This window comes from Tubulanus polymorphus, chromosome 4 (genome assembly GCF_964204645.1).
Source record: "Tubulanus polymorphus chromosome 4, tnTubPoly1.2, whole genome shotgun sequence".
NCBI classification, from domain to species: Eukaryota; Metazoa; Nemertea; class Palaeonemertea; order Tubulaniformes; family Tubulanidae; genus Tubulanus; species Tubulanus polymorphus.
Window position 1 is genome coordinate 21,841,381 of NC_134028.1, and position 22,649 is coordinate 21,864,029.

At 39.6% G+C, this 22,649-nt stretch overlaps 2 protein-coding genes across 5 annotated transcripts; both read left to right on the top strand.

Moving 5' to 3' along the window:
* The first annotated feature begins 261 nt into the window (after positions 1 to 261).
* LOC141904434 (uncharacterized) lies at positions 262 to 3,767 on the top strand. The gene is made up of 11 exons (XM_074793021.1): positions 262 to 393; positions 1,139 to 1,192; positions 1,273 to 1,326; positions 1,422 to 1,597; positions 2,482 to 2,590; positions 2,691 to 2,717; positions 2,802 to 2,860; positions 2,945 to 3,044; positions 3,128 to 3,189; positions 3,266 to 3,346; positions 3,430 to 3,767. Exons 1-11 carry the CDS (start codon positions 310 to 312, stop codon positions 3,602 to 3,604), a joined length of 981 nt encoding a protein of 326 aa, XP_074649122.1. The 5' UTR covers positions 262 to 309; the 3' UTR covers positions 3,605 to 3,767.
* A 3,345-nt stretch (positions 3,768 to 7,112) lies between these two features.
* On the top strand, positions 7,113 to 20,245 carry LOC141903144 (long-chain-fatty-acid--CoA ligase 1-like). 4 transcript variants are annotated; one of them, XM_074791129.1, is made up of 20 exons: positions 7,113 to 7,130; positions 8,793 to 8,955; positions 9,264 to 9,369; positions 10,405 to 10,574; positions 11,007 to 11,106; positions 11,510 to 11,682; positions 11,947 to 11,979; positions 12,106 to 12,157; positions 12,604 to 12,677; positions 12,919 to 12,996; positions 13,096 to 13,230; positions 13,508 to 13,590; positions 14,007 to 14,157; positions 15,720 to 15,792; positions 16,605 to 16,810; positions 17,187 to 17,240; positions 17,662 to 17,751; positions 18,077 to 18,178; positions 18,287 to 18,358; positions 18,718 to 20,245. In XM_074791129.1, the coding sequence occupies exons 2-20, from the start codon at positions 8,794 to 8,796 to the stop codon at positions 18,853 to 18,855; spliced, it is 2,052 nt and encodes a 683-aa protein (XP_074647230.1). In that variant the 5' UTR covers positions 7,113 to 7,130; position 8,793; the 3' UTR covers positions 18,856 to 20,245. The 4 variants fall into 4 exon arrangements, with proteins under 4 accessions (XP_074647230.1, XP_074647229.1, XP_074647228.1 ...); XM_074791128.1 differs by lacking the exon at positions 7,113 to 7,130 and adding an exon at positions 7,161 to 7,224; XM_074791127.1 differs by lacking the exons at positions 7,113 to 7,130; positions 15,720 to 15,792 and adding exons at positions 7,844 to 7,951; positions 14,550 to 14,622.
* Positions 20,246 to 22,649: the final 2,404 nt, after the last annotated feature.

Genomic DNA, 22,649 nt, shown 5'->3' on the forward strand with positions numbered 1-22,649 from the left:
CCCTTAAGACATTTAATTCTATCTGACAGCAAACGAATGAATACATTAAAGTTGTCCCATTTGGTAACTAATCGTTTCAGTTTGACTGCAATAGACAATATATGAGGTTTGAAATTATTTTAGAGTTTTGGATTGAAGATATCCGGAAATTAGTGATATCCTTGAAAAAGCGGACGCTAACTTTAACGTCAGTTTTCATTTCCGGGTTTTTACGGTTTTTAGAAACAGGTTAAACTGCAGCTATGCAGCATGTCCCGTGAGAGGACCTGGGGCCTGTGACGGGACAAGGATGTCCCGTCACAGGTCCCGATGGAAAATGAAAACTTTGCATTTCGTAGACGAAATGTCGGAAGAAACTGCACTCGATTGGTTACTATATACACTCAAAATAATGTTAAGAACATGTTAATAATCGAAATTTGTTCGTAATTTTATTATTTCAGATCAATGATATCATCAAATCGAAACATTAAATGTAATAATGAAGATCGGATCAAGAGAAGACAGAACCACAGCTATCGAAATTTCAATTTTTAGTGTATAGACTGACTCATACTATCGAAAATAAAGTGAATGTATCTTGACAATTTTGGTGCCAATGGTGTTAGTAACCGTTTGTTAAGCGTTACACTGCAAACAAAAGTAAAAGTGGAGGGGGCAACTTAATGGCCCTAGATCACTCTCGAGAGAGAATTCAAAGTGAGGGACCCGATTCAACACACTGTCCCGTGAGAAGACCCGATTCAACTTACTGTCCCGTGAGAGGACCCGATTTCAAATACTGTCCCGTGAGAGGACCCGATTCAACACACTGTCCCGTGAGAGGGCCCGATTTTAAATACTGTCCCGTGGGAGGACTCGATTCAACACACTGTCCCGTGAGAGGACCCGATTCAACACACTGTCCCGTGAGAGGGCCCGATTTTAAATACTGTCCCGTGGGAGGACTCGATTCAACACACTGTCCCGTGAGAGGACCTGATTCAACACACTGTCCCGTGAGAGGACCCGATTTCAAATAATGTCCCGTGAGAGGGCCCGATTCAACACACTGTCCCGTGAGCCAAAAGTTGTTGAATGAGTATCTTTATGACAAATAGTGAATATTGGTGGAATATTTCTCTATTTTGATTTATAGGTATCCGGCGAACGACAGGACCAAGACGACGACGTGGACGATGATATTTCAAACGTGAGTCAAAAGTTGTTGAATAAATATCTTTTTGACAAATAGTGAATATTGTTGGAATATTTCTCTATTTTGATTTATAGGTGTCCGGCGAACGACAGGACCAAGACGATGACGTGGGCGATGATATTTCAAACGTGAGCCAAAAGTTGTTGCATGAAAACTTCAATGTACAATATGAAAAAGTGATCAAATATTGAAAAAAAATATATTTTACTGTATGAAATTACAGGTTTCCGCAGAAGACGGCTGGCTTAGATTGTATGACGACGTCTTTGATATACAAAATCTCACCGAGGCAGAACAGATTAAAATCAGTATGAAGTTATCACTCAAAGAGTCACATCTCCGTCAGAGTGCAGAGAAAAGGCTTCAATCTCTAGTTTCCGAATCCAATCTGAATATTGTGTCGGTCGCGGATGACGGAAGCTGCTTTTTTTGCAGCTGTTGTCGAACAATTGAGGCGAGAAAACGTTGACATAACAGCACATGAGCTACGATTAATGGCTGTTTCATACCTTTCTGAAAATAGATATTGCGCTGTAAGTAAATTAAAAACCCATTGATATATCAAGACAGACTACAATAAATATTATATACACATATTATGGTTTGCTTCGCTGGATGGGGCTGATAAGGCCGACTTTCTGGAGTCTCATCTGACATGGCCATTATATCTTAATAAAATGAGACAAAGAACCACCTGGGCCGATGCTTTAGTTGTCCGTGCCACAGCTGACTGTTAAGGGAGACCAATGGTACTATATACCAGTTCAGAGCAGTCAAACATCAATATGATAGATCCTGTCGAATGTAAAAATGCTGAACCCATCTTACTAGGGCATATTCAAGATATTCACTACGTTGCCCTAGTAAAAAGGAGCTATATCCCAAGACGACGCGTGTCAGTCGAGAGTGTCAGAGGGTAACCTTGCGGCCTAACCCACGGAAGACGGTAAGTTGATAGTATATGCCACCCCTTCTGACTATTTGGCAAAAATAATACAGCCATCAGAAGCCTTGTTCATGTCAGCTAAGGGTTAATTAATTGAATTTCATAGCGTCAAAGTGACAGTTACCTCTGAGAACCGCAGAAAAAAAGAAGACGGGTTGTCGATAAAGGAATCTACTGCGTTTGCAAGAAACCAGATGATGGAAGGTAAAGCTTAATTATATCATATAAGATCAGGCTGTTGTTTTAAGATTCAGTCGTCATTGTCGAAAAAATCTTTTACCTTCACTTTCACTTTCACTTACCTTCACTTTCAAAATTTTCTGCATTTGCATTTTAGGAAGTATTTGCAATGCGATGAATGTAGTGGGTGGTTCCATCCGAAATGTATTGGTCTGAACGAAGATACTGTGGAGAAAATTGACTATAGATGCGAAACGTGTTTTCAGGTAAGCGATGAACTAAAAAAATATTTTGATCAAATAAGCTATGCCTATATCCTTGCTATGCTATCCTTTTATACAATGTGATTGCATTCTTTTTATATAGGTACCTAAACGATTCATTAAGAGTCAGGTATGGAATCCGATACATAATGCATACGAAACTCTTGCCATTTTCCACTAGAAAGCAATGAATCAAATGTTTTTCTTTTCGCAGCTTGGCGCGGTTGAATATCACGTTTCTCGTATAATTAATGCCGAGATAAAAGACAAGAGGTAAATATTGTACCTTAGTAGAAATCTCGCCAGTTTGTTGAATTTTTCAAACTTTTGTTGATAATATACAATCTTTGGTTTCAGAAGGCCGGAATTCAGGAGACATTTGGACTTGATTAACAAAGACCATGAAAGAGCCGAAAAAGAACTGAAAGGATATGGCTATGGGCTTTTAACTGATGAGGTAAGCATTGATAACAGAAAATATGAAATGCGTACAAATAAATGAGCTTTCTTTCGATCATCGTAATATTCAATATTTTAAAGGGCCATGCATATCTCTATAGTGTAATGAAATCATACGTCAGCCCTACCTTTGCGGACAAATCGTAAGTATATACATGAATCAGACGTGAAGTTTTTTTACTATATTTCGAAATGATAATCAATTCATTTCAATTACAGGAAACCATATTCAACTCGCTACATGACCCTCCGACAACATCATTCTAAAATGCTGAATTCAGTTTTTAAAGAAGGAAAGACGTAAGTTCATTCTCATCTTCTATTGCTAATCTCTTAAAAGAATTTCATCCATGTTATATTCATTGTATTAAAATATTTTTCAGGTCAGCAGTAACGTATGTTAATGACGTTTTGCTTAAAGAGGCCATTTGTTTATTGGTGTCAACCTACCGAAATATCACATACAACGAGGCTGATATTCTTGGAAGAAGAACAGAGGCCAAAAAACTAAAAGATGTACAACGACTAATGTCCAAATACTTCTTGCCAGATTATTGAAGAGTGAAGCAGTTTTCGATTCTTAAATGGGAGCTGTTGTAGATTGGTTATCCCGTAATGATTGTATTCTATGGAATAAGTTTTCTTGTTGCGATGAATTTTTGGATTGCTAGAGATGGTCTTTGCTGAATTTTGGTAATGGTTTTAATTGGAACCAGATTGTGACATGGATGTTTGAATTGTTGAAATGCTGTCCAGTCTTTTAATAGATGTGTGTAGTATATAGCCTATAGAAGTTCTTTGCAATGATGTTTCAGAAGTTATGAATGATGGTTGAAAGATTCCAGCCGGGGCCGAGATGGTATTGTAAATTGTTGTTAATTAGTGGATCGTTTTATCTGCCTGGTTTGTTGTCGATGTCTTATGCTGTGTACTACTTCGTGTTAAATATTATTTTTGTATTGTGTCTTAACAGACAAGGGCGTTTTCTGTCATCCAATATGAAATGATAATTTTTGGTTCAAATTATAATACATCTATCCGGAATTGGGAAATATTGCTGAAGAGTAAAAGGGGAAATATGAAAGAATTGATGATAACCTTTTTTACCGTGTAAAGTAATAATTAATAATTAAATGATAAGTAATAATTTAGTTTGGCGACAAAGATTTAGTAATCTAAAATGCTAAATTGATTTCGAATTCCAACGTATGTTGTTTATGTTCAAATATGAATAATATAGTCTTCGAATGTAATATGGTTTACAGATTTTGATAAATAAATAACTGAACATAATTTCACATATATACGATTTGTTTTATGTTTTAAGGGGACATAGCCAATTTGGCTTTTAGTACGTACATCCAGCCATCATTGTACGCATATTGTTGAAATAATAATTTCTTGTTGTAATTTTTATATATGGCAAAAATGCATTATCATTATGAGCATGGGACTCTACATTGACAAAGTGGACAATTTCATTAGTCCTCTCACGGGACAGTGTGTTGAACCGAGTCCTCTCACGTGACATTCTTTGAAACCAGGTCCTCTCACGGAACAGTAAGTTGATTCGGGTCCTCTCACGGGACAGTGTGTTGAATCGGGTCCTCTCACGGGACAGTATGTTGAATCGGGTCCTCTCACGGGACATTATTTAAAAGCGGGCCCTCTCACGGGACAGTGTGTTGAATCGGGTCCTCTCACGGGACAGAGTGTTGAATCGGGCCCTCTCACGTGACATTATTTGAAACCAGGTCCTCTCACGGGACAGTGTGTTGAACCGAGTCCTCTCACGTGACATTCTTTGAAACCAGGTCCTCTCACGGGACAGTAAGTTGATTCGGGTCCTCTCACGGGACAGTGTGTTGAATCGGGTCCTCTCACGGGACAGTATGTTGAATCGGGTCCTCTCACGGGACAGTATTTAAAATAGGGTCCACTTACGGGAAAGTGTGTTGAATCGGGTCCTCTCACGGGACAGTGTGTTGAACCGGGTCCTCTCACGGGACAGTATTTAAAATCGGGTTCCTTCGCGGGACAGTATTTAAAATAGGGTCCTCTCACGGGACAGTGTGTTGATTCGGGTCCTCTCACGGGACAGTGTGTTGAATCGGGTCCTCTCACGGGACAGTATTTAAAATAGGGTCCTCTAACGGGACAGTATTTAAAATCGGGTCCTCTCACGGGACAGTGTGTTGAACCGGGTCCTCTCACGTGACATTATTTGAAACCAGGTCCTCTCACGGAACAGTAAGTTGATCCGGGTCCTCTCACGGGACATTATTTGAAACCAGGTCCTCTCACGGGACAGTGTGTTGAACCGAGTCCTCTCACGTGACATTCTTTGAAACCAGGTCCTCTCACGGGACAGTAAGTTGATTCGGGTCCTCTCACGGGACAGTGTGTTGAATCGGGTCCTCTCACGGGACAGTATGTTGAATCGGGTCCTCTCACGGGACAGTATTTAAAATAGGGTCCACTTACGGGACAGTGTGTTGAATCGGGTCCTCTCACGGGACAGTGTGTTGAACCGGGTCCTCTCACGGGACAGTATTTAAAATCGGGTTCCTTCGCGGGACAGTATTTAAAATAGGGTCCTCTCACGGGACAGTGTGTTGATTCGGGTCCTCTCACGGGACAGTGTGTTGAATCGGGTCCTCTCACGGGACAGTATTTAAAATAGGGTCCTCTAACGGGACAGTATTTAAAATCGGGTCCTCTCACGGGACAGTGTGTTGAACCGGGTCCTCTCACGTGACATTATTTGAAACCAGGTCCTCTCACGGAACAGTAAGTTGATCCGGGTCCTCTCACGGGACATTATTTGAAACCAGGTCCTCTCACGGGACAGTGTGTTGAATCGGGTCCTCTCACGGGACAGTATTTAAAATCGGGTTCCTTCGCGGGACAGTATTTAAAATAGGATCCTCTCGCGGGACAGTGTGTTGAATCGGGTCCTCTCACGGGACAGTATTTAAAATCGGGTTCCTTCGCGGGACAGTATTTAAAATAGGGTCCTTTCACGGGACAGTGTGTTGAACCGGGTCCTCTAACGGGACAGTATTCAAAATCGGGTCCTCTCACGGGACAGTGTGTTGAATCGGGTCCTCTCACGGGACAGTATTTAAAATCGGGTTCCTTCACGGGACAGTATTTAAAATAGGGTCCTCTCACGGGACAGTGTGTTGAATCGGGTCCTCTCACGGGACAGTATTTAAAATAGGGTCCTCTAACGAGACAGTATTCAAAATCGGGTCCTCTCACGGGACAGTGTGTTGAATCGGGCCCTCTCACGTGACATTATTTGAAACCAGGTCCTCTCACGGGACAGTAAGTTGATTCGGGTCCTCTCACGGGACAGTGTGTTGAATCGGGTCCTCTCACGGGACAGTATTTAAAATCGGGTTCCTTCGCGGGACAGTATTTAAAATAGGGCCCTCTCACGGGACAGTGTGTTGAATCGGGTCCTCTCACGGGACAGTATTTAAAATCGGGTTCCTTCGCGGGACAGTATTTAAAATAGGGTCCTCTCACGGGACAGTGTGTTGAATCGGGTCCTCTCACGGACAGTATTTAAAATCGGGTTCCTTCGCGGGACAGTATTCAAAATCGGGTCCTCTCACGGAACAGTGTGTTTAATCGGGTCCTCTCACGGGACAGTATCTAAAATCGGGTCCTCTCACGGGACATTGTGTTGAATCGGGACCTCTCACGGGACGGTAACTTGAATCGCGGGTTCCGTTGTAAAATCCTGCGTGAAAAACGTGCATTCATATCCCCTATTGTCCCCCTGGCCCTGCAGTAAATTAGAATTTTTCGGTAGGCCCTTATGTATTTATAAATGAAATCAAAATGGAAAATGTAATAATTACAATCGATAGTTGAATTTATTTATTCATAATCGTTATAGGCAGAATACATAAGAATATATAAGGGACTCGAAACCGCTAGCATTGGAATCGACGTTTCATGTAAGAATTCTACATTTGTCCCGTGAGAGGACCCATGTCCCGTCACAGGCCCGGGTCCTCTCACGGGACGCTGCAGTTAAACTCATATGGGTTTTTACGCACTGGAAGAATAAGTAGGTTAATCTTTTTTATTCCGCGTGTACTGCGTGTGTCTGATTTTAGTGACAGCTGGTCGTGTTGTATAGTAATTGTTATAGATAATAGAGGGTGAATATTCTAATGAATGCTTTTTTAATGCTACGTATCGTAACAAGTGCTTCTTTCCATGTTTGTTCCGACCATGTTCAGCCGAAAATTGATAAGATTAGGCCGCCCTCTCTTCTCTTGAAAAAAAAACTAAAGGACGTAGCGTTATATTTAGTAGTAGGTGTAGTTTAGAATAATTAAGAGTGTAAACTGAGGGTCTCACTCCCTTTTCTGCTATTGTTGTTAATGTTAGGACTAGGTAGGCTTAGTTTGGGTTTCATTCATCAGTTGCAAAACATACACTCGCCAAATAGAATGTCACTTTTGTTTGAAAAAATCTGATACAATTATATGTACTGCTTTAAGTCGTGTTTACGACCTTAAATATTTAATTATTAAATTATCCGCGTAAGTAATGAGTAGGCTAGTTAGACTGAATGGTTATTGACCTGCCCTGATTTATTCATGTACTACGGTATTACACAGGGTAATATCTCGACAGTAGGCCACTTAGACTTTGACCCTCTTTTTGTACAAAGGTCTGCGTTGAGCCATGTGCTAGACTGTCAGACTGTTTGATATAGTAGGAGTATGGTACAGTTGACTTGGCAGTGACCCTTATGTGTTATCCGGTTGTAGAGATATATATTTGTTGGTATTTTACTGTAAGTGACTGTATAGCCTTTATCGACTAGTCCGGTTCCGGCAACAAAAATACTCATTGAATTTGAAAGATGGATCAAGATTAGTGAGTATATATGTACTACTTCTTTTGGGGGGTACTATTATTTGGGGGTGCAGGGATAGTTGCTCGAGTTTGAAGGATACCGTGGCGTACTAATGATATGATTGTAATTTTTACCATGATGTACATGCCCTTATGATTTGTAGTGTGTGATTACTTATTGTGATTCATCTATCAATAGACATTTCATTCTACCAATTTTTGACAGTCCACCTTCACATGTGATCAGTACTTAACTCGAAATGAATTACAAACACTAGACATTAGACATTTTATCGGCATAGGCCTACTTTCAAAAACAGATATCGTCCACACTTCAAACCTTACAATGTCAGGTGAACTGAAATTATTGAAAATCAGTAAAAAAATGTGAAGACTGACTTGGAGCATCACGGAATGGTTTGGACCAGTGGTTACAATGTTCAACTTTGCGGGATGCCAGGTTGTAGGTTACCGGTAGTGTCCGCAGACAAGACACCGATCCTTGTTAGCTTTCTTCACCCACAGAACTGAATGTATATGTGACCTGATAGATGACCGAGTGAGCACTATCCGCTACGTTCAGGGGCGGATCTAGGATTTTCCATGAGGGGTGTCCAATGAGAAAAAGGGCACTCTTTACGAAAAACCACGTACTCCGGATACTTCTACACCATTTTAAGGCGTGCTTTCGGTCATTTCATGCGTTGAAAAAATATTATAGGCGGAAAACCTTGGTCAAAAAAATTTTGTGGGTGACATTTTTGAGGGCACTTCAAAGTTGAGGGGTCGGGGGCGGACACCCCGACATCCCCCTAGATCTGCCCCTCACGTTATCCTGTTATTGAATGTATTGTGATTTCAGTATGATGGATATGTTATCGAACATTGATCGTTCTACGGCGATACGCGTAGGTGTCGCTGCTGCTGCTACTACGACTGCTGTCGTCGCTGCTGGTTACCTGTTGTCCGACCCGGCTCCGATCGTACCGCCCGTCGATCTGAACTGTCAGTCCGTCGAAATTGAGGTATTAGATTTTTTTAATTACCAAATATTCCTACATGGCCCGGTTCCACAGTTGTGAGTTAGCATCAACTCAAAAGGTTAGAATCAGTCCATTTTCGATATTTGAACTCTATAGAGTCTAGTTTTAACTGTGGAACTGAATCAAACTTAATTCTAATTCTGGCATGGAATTAATCTTGTTTAATGGAAATACGGTACCTACTATTCTTTAGATTTTTTATTGTCCATTTTTGGGTGTAACTGATTGACTAGGCTCAGAGTTTAGTTGCCAAGCAACACTTTAAATGAGGTTGCATTCTGTTGTTTCAGCCGGGAGTTCGTGCCTGTCCGCTGACGAAAGAGAAAATAATCGATTATTTATACGAAGATGCACAAACTATGTACGAAGGATTTCAGCGCGGTCTTAGACTGTCGAGTAAGTCTATTGAAGTATTATCCGTACAAATATTACGGATCCGTTCAAACCCTCAGAGGGTTATTGCATTTCAAACAGGGCTCTACTATGCAAATCCATTCAAGCAGAAAGTGTATTTTGTCTTCTCATAACAGTAGACTCAGCCTAAACCGGTACTGGTCTATCCGATAATCCGTTCAATTCGGTAAATTAAAAATGATGTCGGTTGTTTGCTACTCTCTTTTCAATACATATATATCGCCAAATCCGGTATCACTTTGCGGTAATCCGCCTCATCCGGTCAAATTTTCACTTCATTTGCATACATTCTGTGCCTGAAACGTTAAACCGTAACTGCTCTTCAACTATAATACTGTATTATTAGGCCTATCTCTGTTGCTGATTCATATTAGGCCCTATGTTACTTACTGCTGCAAAATTGGCCATAGTTTTCATTACACGAGTGCATCATGGGTGAACCGAAATGGAGGAAAGTGTCACAGAATTCCTGAGGATCGTAAAATGTCGAGTCACATTGAATGACTTGTTCGATTGTTGCGCTTCTTCAAACCGGTAACCGCCTAATTCAGCGGAAAAACAAAGGTCCCAACTGTAGTACTGGTTGAGGTGGAGTCTACTGTATAAACCACAAATTGTATCATTTCATGAAATAGAGCGAATACTACTACAGGCTGGCCATAGTGCCTCTGAGGCTCTGAAGCTGTGTTAACCTGGCGTCGAGACGAATAGTACTATAGGTGTAACTAGTTTATTTGACGCACAAGCTTTCGCTACTAATGTATATGGAAGCTTCATCAGGTGAATGAGTCACCTGATGAAGCTACGATGCACTAGTAGCGAAAGCTCATGCGTCAAATAAACTAGTTACACCTATCAAGTACTATTCGTCTCGGTGTATTTGTAATAATTGAAGTCCGTGAAAATGAGATAGCTGCCGTGTTAAACCCTCAGAAATATGATATGAAATAATGATAGTTTTGAGAAATGAAAAATGAATCAAAGAATTCTCATTGAGTTCTATGTATCTTATTTCAGAAGGTGGACCATGTCTCGGGACTCGGTCACAGGAGGGAGGACCTTATGAATGGAAGACGTACGAAGACGTCTCTGAGCAGGCTCACGCATTCGGTTCGGCATTAGTAAACATGGGATTGGAACCGAACTCAAATACGTTTATTGGAATTTATGCGCAGAATTGCCCTGAGGTAGGTTTAGATACCGACCAGTTTGTTTTATGATGACATAAAATCATCAAATTTACCGTACCATCATGCTACATCACACCGCATTAGCATGCCACATCTTGCCATGAAGCGGTGCAGTGTAACATTAGTTACTGTCAGTTACAATTACATTTACAATTTTATTTACACTCCAACCATTCCAATGATATATGGAGGAAAAATATTACATATATATACAAATATTCACAAAACAACACTTAAGTGGTAAAGATTTAAAGAATAAAATTGTAACAAATTTATTTATTTATTTTATTTTACACTCGCAGCAGTTGACAGGTGCTGCCATCTTTCAAGACAGATTTCGACTGATAAACAATTTTATGGATTTGCACGCACTTTGTTACTGTTAACCGTGGCTTATTAGTTAAGGAGTCTGTGAATCTATTTTTTCAGTGGGTTATTGTCGCTGAAGGTTGTAACATGTTTTCCATGGTAACCGTTCCCCTGTACGACACGTATGGTCCGGAAGCGTGTTCTTATATCATAAACCACAGTAAGTTCACATCATATTCGGTTAACCCTTTCCGTGCTGACTAAATAATACCCTAAGTGCTGGAGAAAATGTGAAAATTTGGGAAAATTCCACCCTAGTGTGTTGAATAACGGGAATAGCACTATAGTGCGTCTACACCGTGGTGCGGTGTATCGTTAGGTACTAATATTTCACTCTGTTTGACTGGTGTTGTCATCTTTGTATACAGATAAAAACTAAAAACTAATTACATCAATACACAGCAGTGCAGTGTACTAGCAAAATCCATCACCGATTCATACACCGCACTGCGGTGTAGATGCACTGAAAGGGTTAAAACAAGCATCCTGTTCGACTAGTTAACAAGCTGCGAGTTTCCCTACTCGAGGACGCGAAAATACATTTTACATTTCGATTTCTATAGCCGAAGTTTCGACTGTGATCTGCGACCGAGCTGAAAAGGCTCAACACCTGATTACAACTGCTGATAAAACTCGGTGTTTAAAACGAATCATCGTCATCGAAAACGTCACCAATAACAACATACAAGCCGCTGAAGAGCATCACATAGAAGTCGTGTCGTTATCCGAACTACAGGTAATGACTTAAGTTACGAAGTACGGTCAACCCGCGATATACCGCCCTCCCATATACAGCCACCCCGCCTACCGCCAGGTTTTCTCGATGTACATATCTATACAAATACATAATAAAACACCTGTAATCTATTGACTGTAATCCTAAATCATAAAACTTTCGGATGCTAGAAGAAAAAACGCTCAATTATGCAGAGTCTCTTTAGTATTTCTTCATAATTCTCTTGTCCATGGAAACATATTATGATGTTGTTTATGTTTTTAGGAGGCCGGGCGTAAGAATTTGCGAGATCATGTTGTGAGTATTACCGATCCATTTCATTTTCTGTCGGTCCACCAATGTTCCTACTATATTACCGGTTTGTTAAAAAGGTGATCCACTAACGCTTGAAATTCTATGATCGCTTCACCATTTTGATTACAGCCGCCAAAACCCGATGATTTAGCCGTGATATGTTACACAAGCGGAACTACTGGTAACTGGATTTTCATAGCTTCTATTCGATTAGCAGTGCTAATATGTCCCTCCCACCCTATAATGCTGGGAGTAAACTTTGACTAAAACTTTGGGGAATTCTATCGCAGTGCGGTGTATAATGGTTGTATTGAAATATTGCATCTACCCCGCAGTGCGGTGTATAACTGATATACCGTTGTATTTCATCTACCAGTGCAGTGTGGTATATATGGTTGCTGCCATCTTTCAATCGAAATTTTGACTAAAATAACTAATGAATTTATACATCAAACTGCAGGGTTAGACGCATTGGGTGTATTATACATTGCACTGAAGGGTTAGACTCAGTGTGGGTGAATTATACACCGCACTAAAGGGTTAGACACAGTTGGTCAATTATACGCTGCACTGAAAGGATTAGACGCAGTGAAAGGGTTTTAATATCGTGTTTGATATATTTTCTAGGGAATCCAAAAGGTGTAATGCTCAGCCATAAGAATGTAGTAGCAGATGTGTCTGCAACATTCATGTTATCCGGGGTAAGCTTTCGATAATCTCTTCTTCAACTTCAATAACTGGGTGTTGACAATTCAGGTTTCAGGGGTTCGAATCCTTGTGGTGCCAGAGGCTCTTGGTCAAAGGCCTTTCTGTCCTCAATCCAGAAAAAGAATCCTTGAACCTGCAAATTTTGGCGCTAGTGGAACCTGCTGAGTAGCGCTCAGTTTGTTGAGGGGAAATTAAAGAAACCTTTAACCTGATGCCTTTAACCTATCATTTCAGACGGTATTTGAAGCCAACCCGGAACAGATTCACATATCCTACTTGCCGCTTGCTCACATGTTGGAAAGATGTGTTCACGTACGTTTTGATAGTTTTGAAAATGAAATGAAACGTTAATGAAAATCTTTTCCTTTAAGAATTTCTTCGTCATTTCTTCAATTTTGTTTTGCGTTGTAGGCATTTTTATTGATGAATGGATGTCGTATCGGATTTTTCCGCGGAGATGTTCGTAAACTGATGGACGACATCAAAGAATTAAAACCGACTTTGTTCGTTACGGTTCCGCGTTTGTTGAACAGAATGTATGATACGGTTAGTTTGATCTTAGTAAACCATGCCTAACTCCGATTGGTCGGATAAACACTCTTCTTCAAGTCTGAGGAATACGGTGGAGGGTTGATTATAAAAATGAAATCCAAGATATTCATTTTTGGATATGAGCATTTTGAGCGATATCAACCGCTTTATTTCATTCAGTGACTTCTGAATTGGGTTTTTGTCCTTCAAATTTCAGAATTGCGTGAACTAAACTTTGAACTAAACAGGCTTAAATAACCATCTCTGATTTATATTGCATCATTAATTTTAGATCAATACTAAAGTCTTGACAACTTGGTACAAGAGGGCATTATTCAACGTAGCATTAAAACGAAAAGAGGCAGCTCTTCGTAGGTATGGTATTCATGTGCACGTATTTACCGTTTGACCGAGCTTAGATTTAAAAGATCGGTCTTATATTTAGTGAATGGATCGATTTAATAGTTTGACATTATGTGAAAAAGATCGTGTTTCACAAGTTGAGAAAACACACAATATCCGTGTAAAATAGATGTGAGAGATGTGTGTCTGACAATAATTCAGCCTAAGAAGTTCTTGTAGTAGATGGCTTATATATTGAGCAACATTTCAGCTAAAGACTATTACTCATACACTTGATGATGGCTGATAGTCTATAGCCGATGATGGTTGATAGAAGCATTGCTCAAATATATAAACCTTTTCTCTGGAACTTTACACCTTTAGCTGAATTATTGTCGGAATTCTTTCATATATCATGTTTATACATACGTAGACCTATGCATTTTCAGAGGCATTATTCGAAACGACACGATCTGGGATAAACTTGTATTCGGTAAAATTCAAGCCGGTCTCGGAGGTCGCGTCCAACTCGTCATTACAGGATCGGCTCCGCTTTCCGAGAAGGTGCTCAACTTTTGCCGTTGTTCGTTCGGGTGCCCGGTAAGTAAAACGATGAAACTCGATTGTATGAAGAAAAAAAAGAGAAGAATTTTCAATTATTCAGAAGATTCCGGCTACTAAGCATCAAACGATTCATATCTTCGACCAAGTTTCACAGTTGCAACTTTAAGTCCAAAGACGGGGTCTTAAACCAAAAGACTGGTGTTAAGTTGTTATCATATATAGAAAAGACGGATCCAGACTGAAGCTTGATTATAGAAATAAGATAAGCTTGAATCTATGCCATGACCGTGTATTTGGCCAGGCCCTGATTATTACGCGATGCGATGTCCTGTCATTATCTATACTACTCTTATATATATATATCCTACGTAAATGCGCATGTTAATTGACACTAGTTGATCGAGTGTGATTGATTATTGAATATTAAGGTTATTGAGGGTTACGGCCAAACCGAGGCATCAGCTGGCGTTACGATTAACGCACCAGGAGATTGTGTGTTGGGTGAGTTGCGCGGAGACGTAATTTTCATCTCTAGTTGTTACTGTTGCTGCTGCTGCTGGTGTTGTGTTCGTGTGTGACCTTGTTATTTTTCCCCTCGGATCATAGTGGATTCTCTGTTGTATGTGTTGTATGGACAGGCTTTGTGGTCGTAGAGAGCCCGGTTCTCTAAGTCCGGCGCACACTTGCTCGGTTTTGCTCGTTTGCCAAGAATTGGATTACTTATTCAACATTTTCGATATCATCTCTTGTTTCTAAGTCTGCCTGATTTTTTTTATACGATTGGTAATCATTCTGGCTAGGCGGCCAACACGCGGGAAAGTGTGCACCGGTTATTATTTAGGCGTAGGTAGAATGCTTGGTGTTTTGCATGTAAATCAGGGCTTCCAGCGCTCCTTCCAAGTACATCTTTGTCCTTCTTTTGGAAAACTGTTTGGACAAACATCATCTTTGCCCTTCTTTTTGACTGTAGGTCTTTCCTTGTGATGAAAACGTCCTTCCAAATTTCATTTTCACGTATTTTTCGTGGGGAATTTTGTCGCGAATTCAACAGTTAGTTTGATTGGGAATAATAGGAGCTGCAATATGTCTTTTTCTTGGTGGAGGCATTGCAAAAAGCTTCCTTATGGGTACTCATTTTACTGGAAAGTACTTCTTTCTCAGTCAAAAAGTCCTTCCTTTCGGGTCTGAAATCGCCGAAAAGTACTTCTTAGTACGGTACAGCTTAGAATTAGCTTTACATCATTAACGTTTATTTTCCGTTTCGTTTACGTTTAAAAGGGACAATGATCGGCATTTTGGAAAGAAATTTAACGCGTACCGTACATCGTTGTATCGGTTTTAAAACGCGTTCTAATCGCGTGTACGATGCGTTTCAAACGGCACGATAAATGAGAACACGACGCGTTCAACGCGCAAACGATGCGCGATTAACGATAAGTTAATTCTAAGCTGTACCGTATTTCTTTTTATCCCGGCCTTACCGCTGGAAACCCTGTAAATGTTTCCGCGTATAGAGCTTGTACTGTACACACGATGCACATTCTCTCTCGCTTGTTGTTGTTATATTTCGTGCGAATGTTGTTGTATATCCGCTGCAGGTGTTAGAGGGTTATGGTCAAACCGAAGCGACTGCTGGTGTTGCGTTTAACATTCCCGGCGACTCGAACGGCGGTAAGTTCAACACGTAACGTCATTTTAAACGCGTTTTTTCATGCGTGTGCGTTCGTCGATGCAGGTTCTCGAAGGGTACGGCCAGACGGAGACGACCGGAGCGTGTACGTGTAATGTTCCGTTTGAGATGCAGGCGGGTGAGTGAGTCTGTGCCTGCTGCTACTCTCTCTCTCCTCAGTTATATCATTGCTGATTCATGCTATACGCCATTATATATGATGTATCTTAATGATATTATATGTGATATTCTGCATGATATGTGGTATGCATGATGACAAAAATACGTTCATATAGAGGTCACTTGATATGTGATATAAAGTGTGATATTCATGTACACATGTATTAAGTAATAATATGATATTCATATATAGTATTAAAGTTATGATATATGTGATGTTATACACCGGTACGTGATATAATGCGTGATATGGTACTGGTACCTAGAACTTGGTTATATTCGTTCAACATAGCTTTGGTAAATTACGGAATCGTTGCAGTGGTTTGGTGGTATAAATCACCTCATCTGCGCAATAGGATCAAAAGGAAATTAGCTTGAGAAAACATTTGGTTTCTAGATCAACTGAAGTAACACGAATGCAGAATCTACTGTATTATGAAAATATTCAGTCAACCCGATTTATTCATATTTTTAAATCAAACTGAAGAATTTTCGATTGCACTGTGAACATTTTTCCCCTAAGTCAGATTCTTACTAAGTCGGACAAAAATCGCTGTTATCCAAAATAGATCCGACTTCCGCGGGATCGAGTCAATTATCTGAAGACATTTTTTGCTACGCGCATATTTCACAGGTCAAGTCGGCTGTCCGATTCCGTGTAATCATTTGAAACTGGTCGACGTTCCCGAAATGGATTACTACGCGACCGACGGTAAAGGAGAGGTGTGCGTACGCGGCAGCAACTGTTTCCGCGGCTACTTCAAAGACGAAGCGAAAACGGCGGAAACGATCGACGCCGATAACTGGGTTCACACGGGCGACGTCGGAATGTGGCTATCGGTAAGCGTTTTGTTGTATAGTCGTATCTTTAACTCTTTCATTGCATCTGCCCCATTTCACGGTCCTGTGCAGTTAGCTCAGTTGGTTGAGTGGAGGAGTGGGAACCGAGAGGTCTATAGTTCGAAACCACCTCTGGCGTTGGCTGTCGAGACACATACATGGACTAAGCTCTGCTAACTTCGTCAGGTTGTGAGCCATAACAACCTATAAACAGGACCTGGCTGTCTCTTAAGACCCACTAGGGTTACATTGTAACTAATTGCAGTTGGGACGTAAAACTCTTCTTCTAAACAATAATCCAGATGATAAGACACCTGTTGATACTTACAATTTCTCTTCCGAAGTAAAGTTCACTTGATTTTGCTTTTCATTACAGAACGGAACGTTAAAAATTATCGATCGTAAAAAGCATATTTTCAAACTAGCGCAGGTACGTAGTTAATTCTGAGAGATAACTATCACTCAACCATTGTGGCATTTTAGATTTATTGTTCAAACTGTCTACGATTACGCTTGTCTACACTACTACAGGATAACTCGCTTAATTCAGATCGGTTTTATTCAGATTTTCGCTTATTTCGGACTAATAGCCCGGTCCTCTTTAAGTTATTTCTATTCAAATGAGAGCACATGTTATTTCATGTTATTAATCCTGTATTTTGGTTGTATTGAAAAAAGCCATGTCTTTTTACTGAATTTACTCCATTTTCTCAAAGTTAGTTATCATTACAGAAGGGTTATGCACAGAAAAGACTTAGACATTTTAGAATATTTTAGATAATAAGAATTCCTGCTTCATTCCCTTGATGATAGTTGGATATTGAAGTTTTTGAGGGTTTAATTCATTGCAGGGGGAGTATATCGCACCGGAGAAAATTGAGAATGTTTACGTTAGAAGTAAATTTGCCGCCCAAGTTTTTGTAGATGGTAACAGTTTACAGGTATGTATAAACTTTCTCTGTCAGCTGGGATTCAAACCTCATCAAATCAACACTACTTAACACAGTACAGATCCAATGGTCTTGCCACATTTTTGAGGGCATTCTGGTTGTCAGTGCCATTTAGATAACCCTTTACTCAATTTTCAACGAAAGGGTGTCTACTGGATTGTTGAGGGTCTCATCAACATCTGGTAATACCCCCCGGGATTTACCCTAATTATCTCAGATTCTACATCTGTGAAGTGTTGTCATACACCACACAACCGGATAGATGCAATGAAAGGGTTAATGAAAGTTTAATAATAACTATTATTGATACTTTTAGCCATTCATCGTGTGTATAATTGTTCCTAATGAACACTATCTGGAGGATTGGGCGAAAAAACAAGGAATAGAAGGAAATCTAGCTTCATTATGCGAATGTGCGGTAAGCGTCAGAAGAATCGAATGCCTGCGTATTCTTGTTCAAGTTGGTAGACCGAGATCCACTTACATCGTATGAACGCTAATCATGATTATTCATCGCTTTTTCCAGAAAGTGAAAGAAGCCGTTCTTAAAGACATCACTGATCTCGGAAAGAAATCTGGATTAAAGAGTTTCGAGCAGGTAAATGTGTATTTCTCTGACCGCATAGTACTGTAGTACCACAAGGAAAATGTGTTAGAAGATTAGATTTTTCTTTCTTTGTTGGTTTTAATGAATAAATCTCTTGAGTCCTCACATGGCCCATACCCCTGAACTCCCAAAACTCACAACACAGAAATGGTTGTCGAAAAGAAATGTAGAAATCAGTCGTCGTTCAAGCCGAGTTGTAGTTTTCACACATGCCACGGATTTGAACCTGATGGCATCACGAGACTCGTCATGGCACAAAACCCGTGATTATCCCCAGTGTGTAGGTACGTGTGCAAAATGACCTCTGCGAAACTATGGAACTGAAGTTTTTATGTATTTATTTGTAACAGGTGCGAGCATTACATCTCTGCGCGGAGCCATTCAGCGTCGAAAACGGTTTAATGACTCCGACGATGAAATCAAAACGTCCGGCGCTTCGGAAACATTTCCACGATCAAATCGAACGACTATACACGACATCGGCGTAAACGGAAACAACTCGACTAGTTATAGATAATCATAGCAGCAAACTGTACATACCACGAATAGCCGCGTATAATCTAAAGCCCGACGCGCATGTGTTGAACTAGTCAAACCTACTTAATTCAGATCAGTTTCATACAGATTTTGATCTTATTTAGGCCATATGAAATAGATTACTTGACTCTCATCAGTGCCCGCCCCGAATTCAGCGGATAGAGGTGTTGCTAGTCTTCATATATCATTAGAGTTTGTGGAATGTTCTATATAAAATATAAACCTCCCTCTTCGATGATTTTTTTCACAACTTCTGATGAGAATCAAGTAATTCATTTTATATGGCCTAAGGCTAAACTAAAATGATACCTTGTTTCTCCTAATCAGTTGGGTCACTTTTGTAAACCGGCGAAAGATTTGTAGTCAGTTCAGTTCTATAACTTTCTTCTAACTTTCTTTCTCTTTCTATAACCGCTGGCTCTGTTATGCTTAGCTTGATCATAATTTTACAAAAGTAACGTACTGGGTATGTAGGTGGCCGGCCGGGTCAACTTTAATAGAAATGAGAAACAATGTACATGTATCAATTTTTTCAGCCTTAGATATTTTCTAAAGTCCATCTATACAAATGTTTGTACGTAAGATAATTTGATAATAAATCAATATTTCTGATAAACCTGATGAATTTCATTTAGTCCCAAACGATTCGAATTCAGCAGGTTCTACAGTATTGGTTTTTGTCAAAACAAAAATACGAAACAAACCGCTATTTTCAGCGAATGAGTGTCATCTGGACTGACGGTTGATTCCTTTCCTGAAAACGAAACACTCGCCGTGTGCGTTAGGCTTTACGATTCGCGGTTAAAAAACATAGAAACGATGTTTGAATGATTTGAAAAACGTGATGTCGATCAAATAAACTATAATCTGCTGTTGATTCATCAGAGATGATCGCGCGATCTCGATGGTCGTTATCGTAATCTTGAATGTCGCCATGTTGCGTATTGTTGTGTAAGTTCCATGTCCGTAAAACGAATCATGGGCCGGCACGGTCTAGGTGTTCATTCGCGAGGCTGAATTACTAAATGTCGCTGGCCAATTATTAATCACACTGTAAAATGCTTTGAATTAGTGATTATCCACTTGGTATGTATTCCGGCCATTACAAAAACTAAATCGAAATGTATGTGATTAGCTTGAAATAGATGTCTCAATGTTCGCTACTATTGAATGTTACTATGTACCTATAATATGTCCATGTCCAGGGGCCGGTTGCACAGTCACGGCTTAGACTTAAGATCAGTCTAAGACCAACTTAGTTTTATCACCAATCTAACAACTTAAGACCAGTCTTAAGATTTAAGACCACTTTTGGACTTAGGTCACAACTGTGCAACTGGCTCCAGGGGCCAGTTGCACAGTCGTGACATAAGTCCAAAAGTGGTCTTAAATCTTAAGACCAATCTTAAGTTGTTAGATTAGCTATAGAACTAAGTTGGTCTTAGACTGGTCTTAAGTCGAAGCCTTGACTATGCAACCGACCCCAGGTGTTTAACTACTACCGTAGTCTCTGAGCTTGAAATATTAACTGTCATGTGATAACTTTTATAGACAGGCGCTAACTTTATTCACTGCAGGTTTTAAACTACTTTTGACTTGAAACCGATGAGGTTTATCTGGTCAGAGGGGCTCGTTGTGATTCGACCAAGGGTTGAGGTAATGATAAACTCATATTGGGTTAAAGTTAGTGCCTGTGATATAGAACCACGGATCTTGCTTTCTGTTATTTGCATTGAAAATTGTTCAGTTTTGTAGACATGGCGTTCGTTTTCTTCAGAGAATCGTCAATTGATCTCTCGTGGGGGAGGGAGTATTTAACATTTAGAAAATACGATTATCAATTTAAACAACTTTTTGCAATTTATACAATTTAAACAGGAATTTGCCAAATAGGAATCAGTCACTTATTACATACGCATAAAATCTTGATTTTTTTAAGCCCCTATCCCCTTGAACGCAAACATTTTTCAGTAACTCGCCCTTGCATATACGTACAAAATTTCAGGTGACACATATTAGTGACATAAAATAGACTCATTTGGATCCTGGCCTCTTATGGCAGATATCCCAGCACCTATATGTCCTATTTTTCAATAGGAATCCTATAATTCTTCTGTATTTGTGAAAAAATTTCCTATACGTATTTTTTTTTTCACCAAAAGATTTGCCCACTCGCATTTTTATGCGTCATGAATGGTGGTTTACTTACTTTTGTATGTGACATGAACTGATGATTGTCGCTGAAAATGATCGCTGGCAAAAAAGAATGGTCTGCTGTCGTCAAGTTGGATCTTGTCTATGGTTGACAAATTTTGGATTGAGATTTTTGTAGAAATGATATTCGGTCAATTTCCCCTACCACATGCAATGAAATTGTTAGTTGTCTTCCTATTGATTGTCGTAGAACGTAGTCAAGAATTCCTATAAATATCCCATATTTTATTGAAAAAGCTCCTATTTTTCCTAAATATGTTTATGAAAAAAAATAGCTGGTATGTCCGACTATGGTAGATTTTTGTGCGCTGTTTCTAATCATCGATTATGTTTTTGTTTGATCGTGTTTTTGAGAGATTGCTCATCTGAAATATAGAATGACATTTTCTGCCAGTAGAACATAAAGTATATATTTATAGGTGCAGGTACCTTTTTATCATTTTCTCATTTAGATAATATTTTCTTATTATCGGTTGCTTAGAGAAGCAGCGAGTTGAAGCCATTTACTTAAATATTCCTGTATAAAATGCTGCTGCGCTTCTTCGTGATTTTGGTGCTCAAATCATTCGGGTATCATTTTTCTGCGATCCTCCTAAACAGACATTTAGATGTAGATTGAAGTTCCGATACGATCACTTTTTGTATGTGCGTATCAAATGTTTACGTGTATTACAGCTGAACAATGATTTCCAGCATGTTGCAGCTAAGATATTTATATCAATCAAGCTTCGAATAATTTTGAAACCCGTTTGATACAACAATTTCACTTTTGCCAACAGGATTCGTATTAACAAGGTTTCATTTTTGTTTGTTTGTTTTCAATCATTCGAAGATGTCTGAGGTGAAGTCCTGGGCAACTAGATGTCGGAGGGGATGGATCCCGGCGGCAGAATGATACCTGCATTACGTTAATGGAACTTTTTCCTTATCGAAGGTGTCTGAAACCCTACTTAAGTCTGGAACTTATATAATATGAATATGGTTGTAATATGAACGATATATATTTCTATGGTTGCTGTATTTGTTGTGCTAGAAATTGCTTCATTTTAGTATAAACTATACCGAATAAAAAGTAAGCACGTAATTTATACTTAAAAACAAGTATCGTTTCAGTGTTTTTTGAGCAGCTGCTGTAGTCTCGGGGCCAGTTGCTCTTAAGTTGATCAGAGATTTTCAAACGATTACTCCCAAGGTCCGAGCATGGATGTACAGTAGAACAATTCTGATTACTAGGGACTGTCCAGATTTCTTCGAATTAAAGTAAAATCGGAATTATGAATAATAGTGTTCATGGTTCGAGGTTAATTGGACCAAATATTTCTTCGGAATTAAGTGAAAATCTGGATTAAAAAATCCACATTGAGTTTTACTGTTTTAACTAGTTTGACATACATCGTTAACTGATAATTATAACTATTGAGCAACCGCTGTCTGGGCAACGTTATGGCCAATGATGCCAGAAACAAATCGAACGTGCAAGATCAGATATCTATAGAAACTCTTTTCATCAAAACTGCGATCGACTGGAACA

Bases quoted from the DNA above. Each gene is read 5' to 3' on its own strand.
- LOC141904434 (XM_074793021.1), top strand. From the start codon at position 310: ATGGAAAATGAAAACTTTGCATTTCGTAGACGAAATGTCGGAAGAAAC. The intron at 2,861-2,944 runs GTAAATATTGTA...CTTTGGTTTCAG, and splicing joins GCCGAGATAAAAGACAAGAG to AAGGCCGGAATTCAGGAGAC. The intron at 3,045-3,127 runs GTAAGCATTGAT...AATATTTTAAAG, and splicing joins ATGGGCTTTTAACTGATGAG to GGCCATGCATATCTCTATAG.
- LOC141903144 (XM_074791127.1), top strand. The intron at 12,158-12,603 runs GTAACTGGATTT...TATATTTTCTAG, and splicing joins TTACACAAGCGGAACTACTG to GGAATCCAAAAGGTGTAATG. The intron at 18,359-18,717 runs GTAAATGTGTAT...TATTTGTAACAG, and splicing joins GATTAAAGAGTTTCGAGCAG to GTGCGAGCATTACATCTCTG.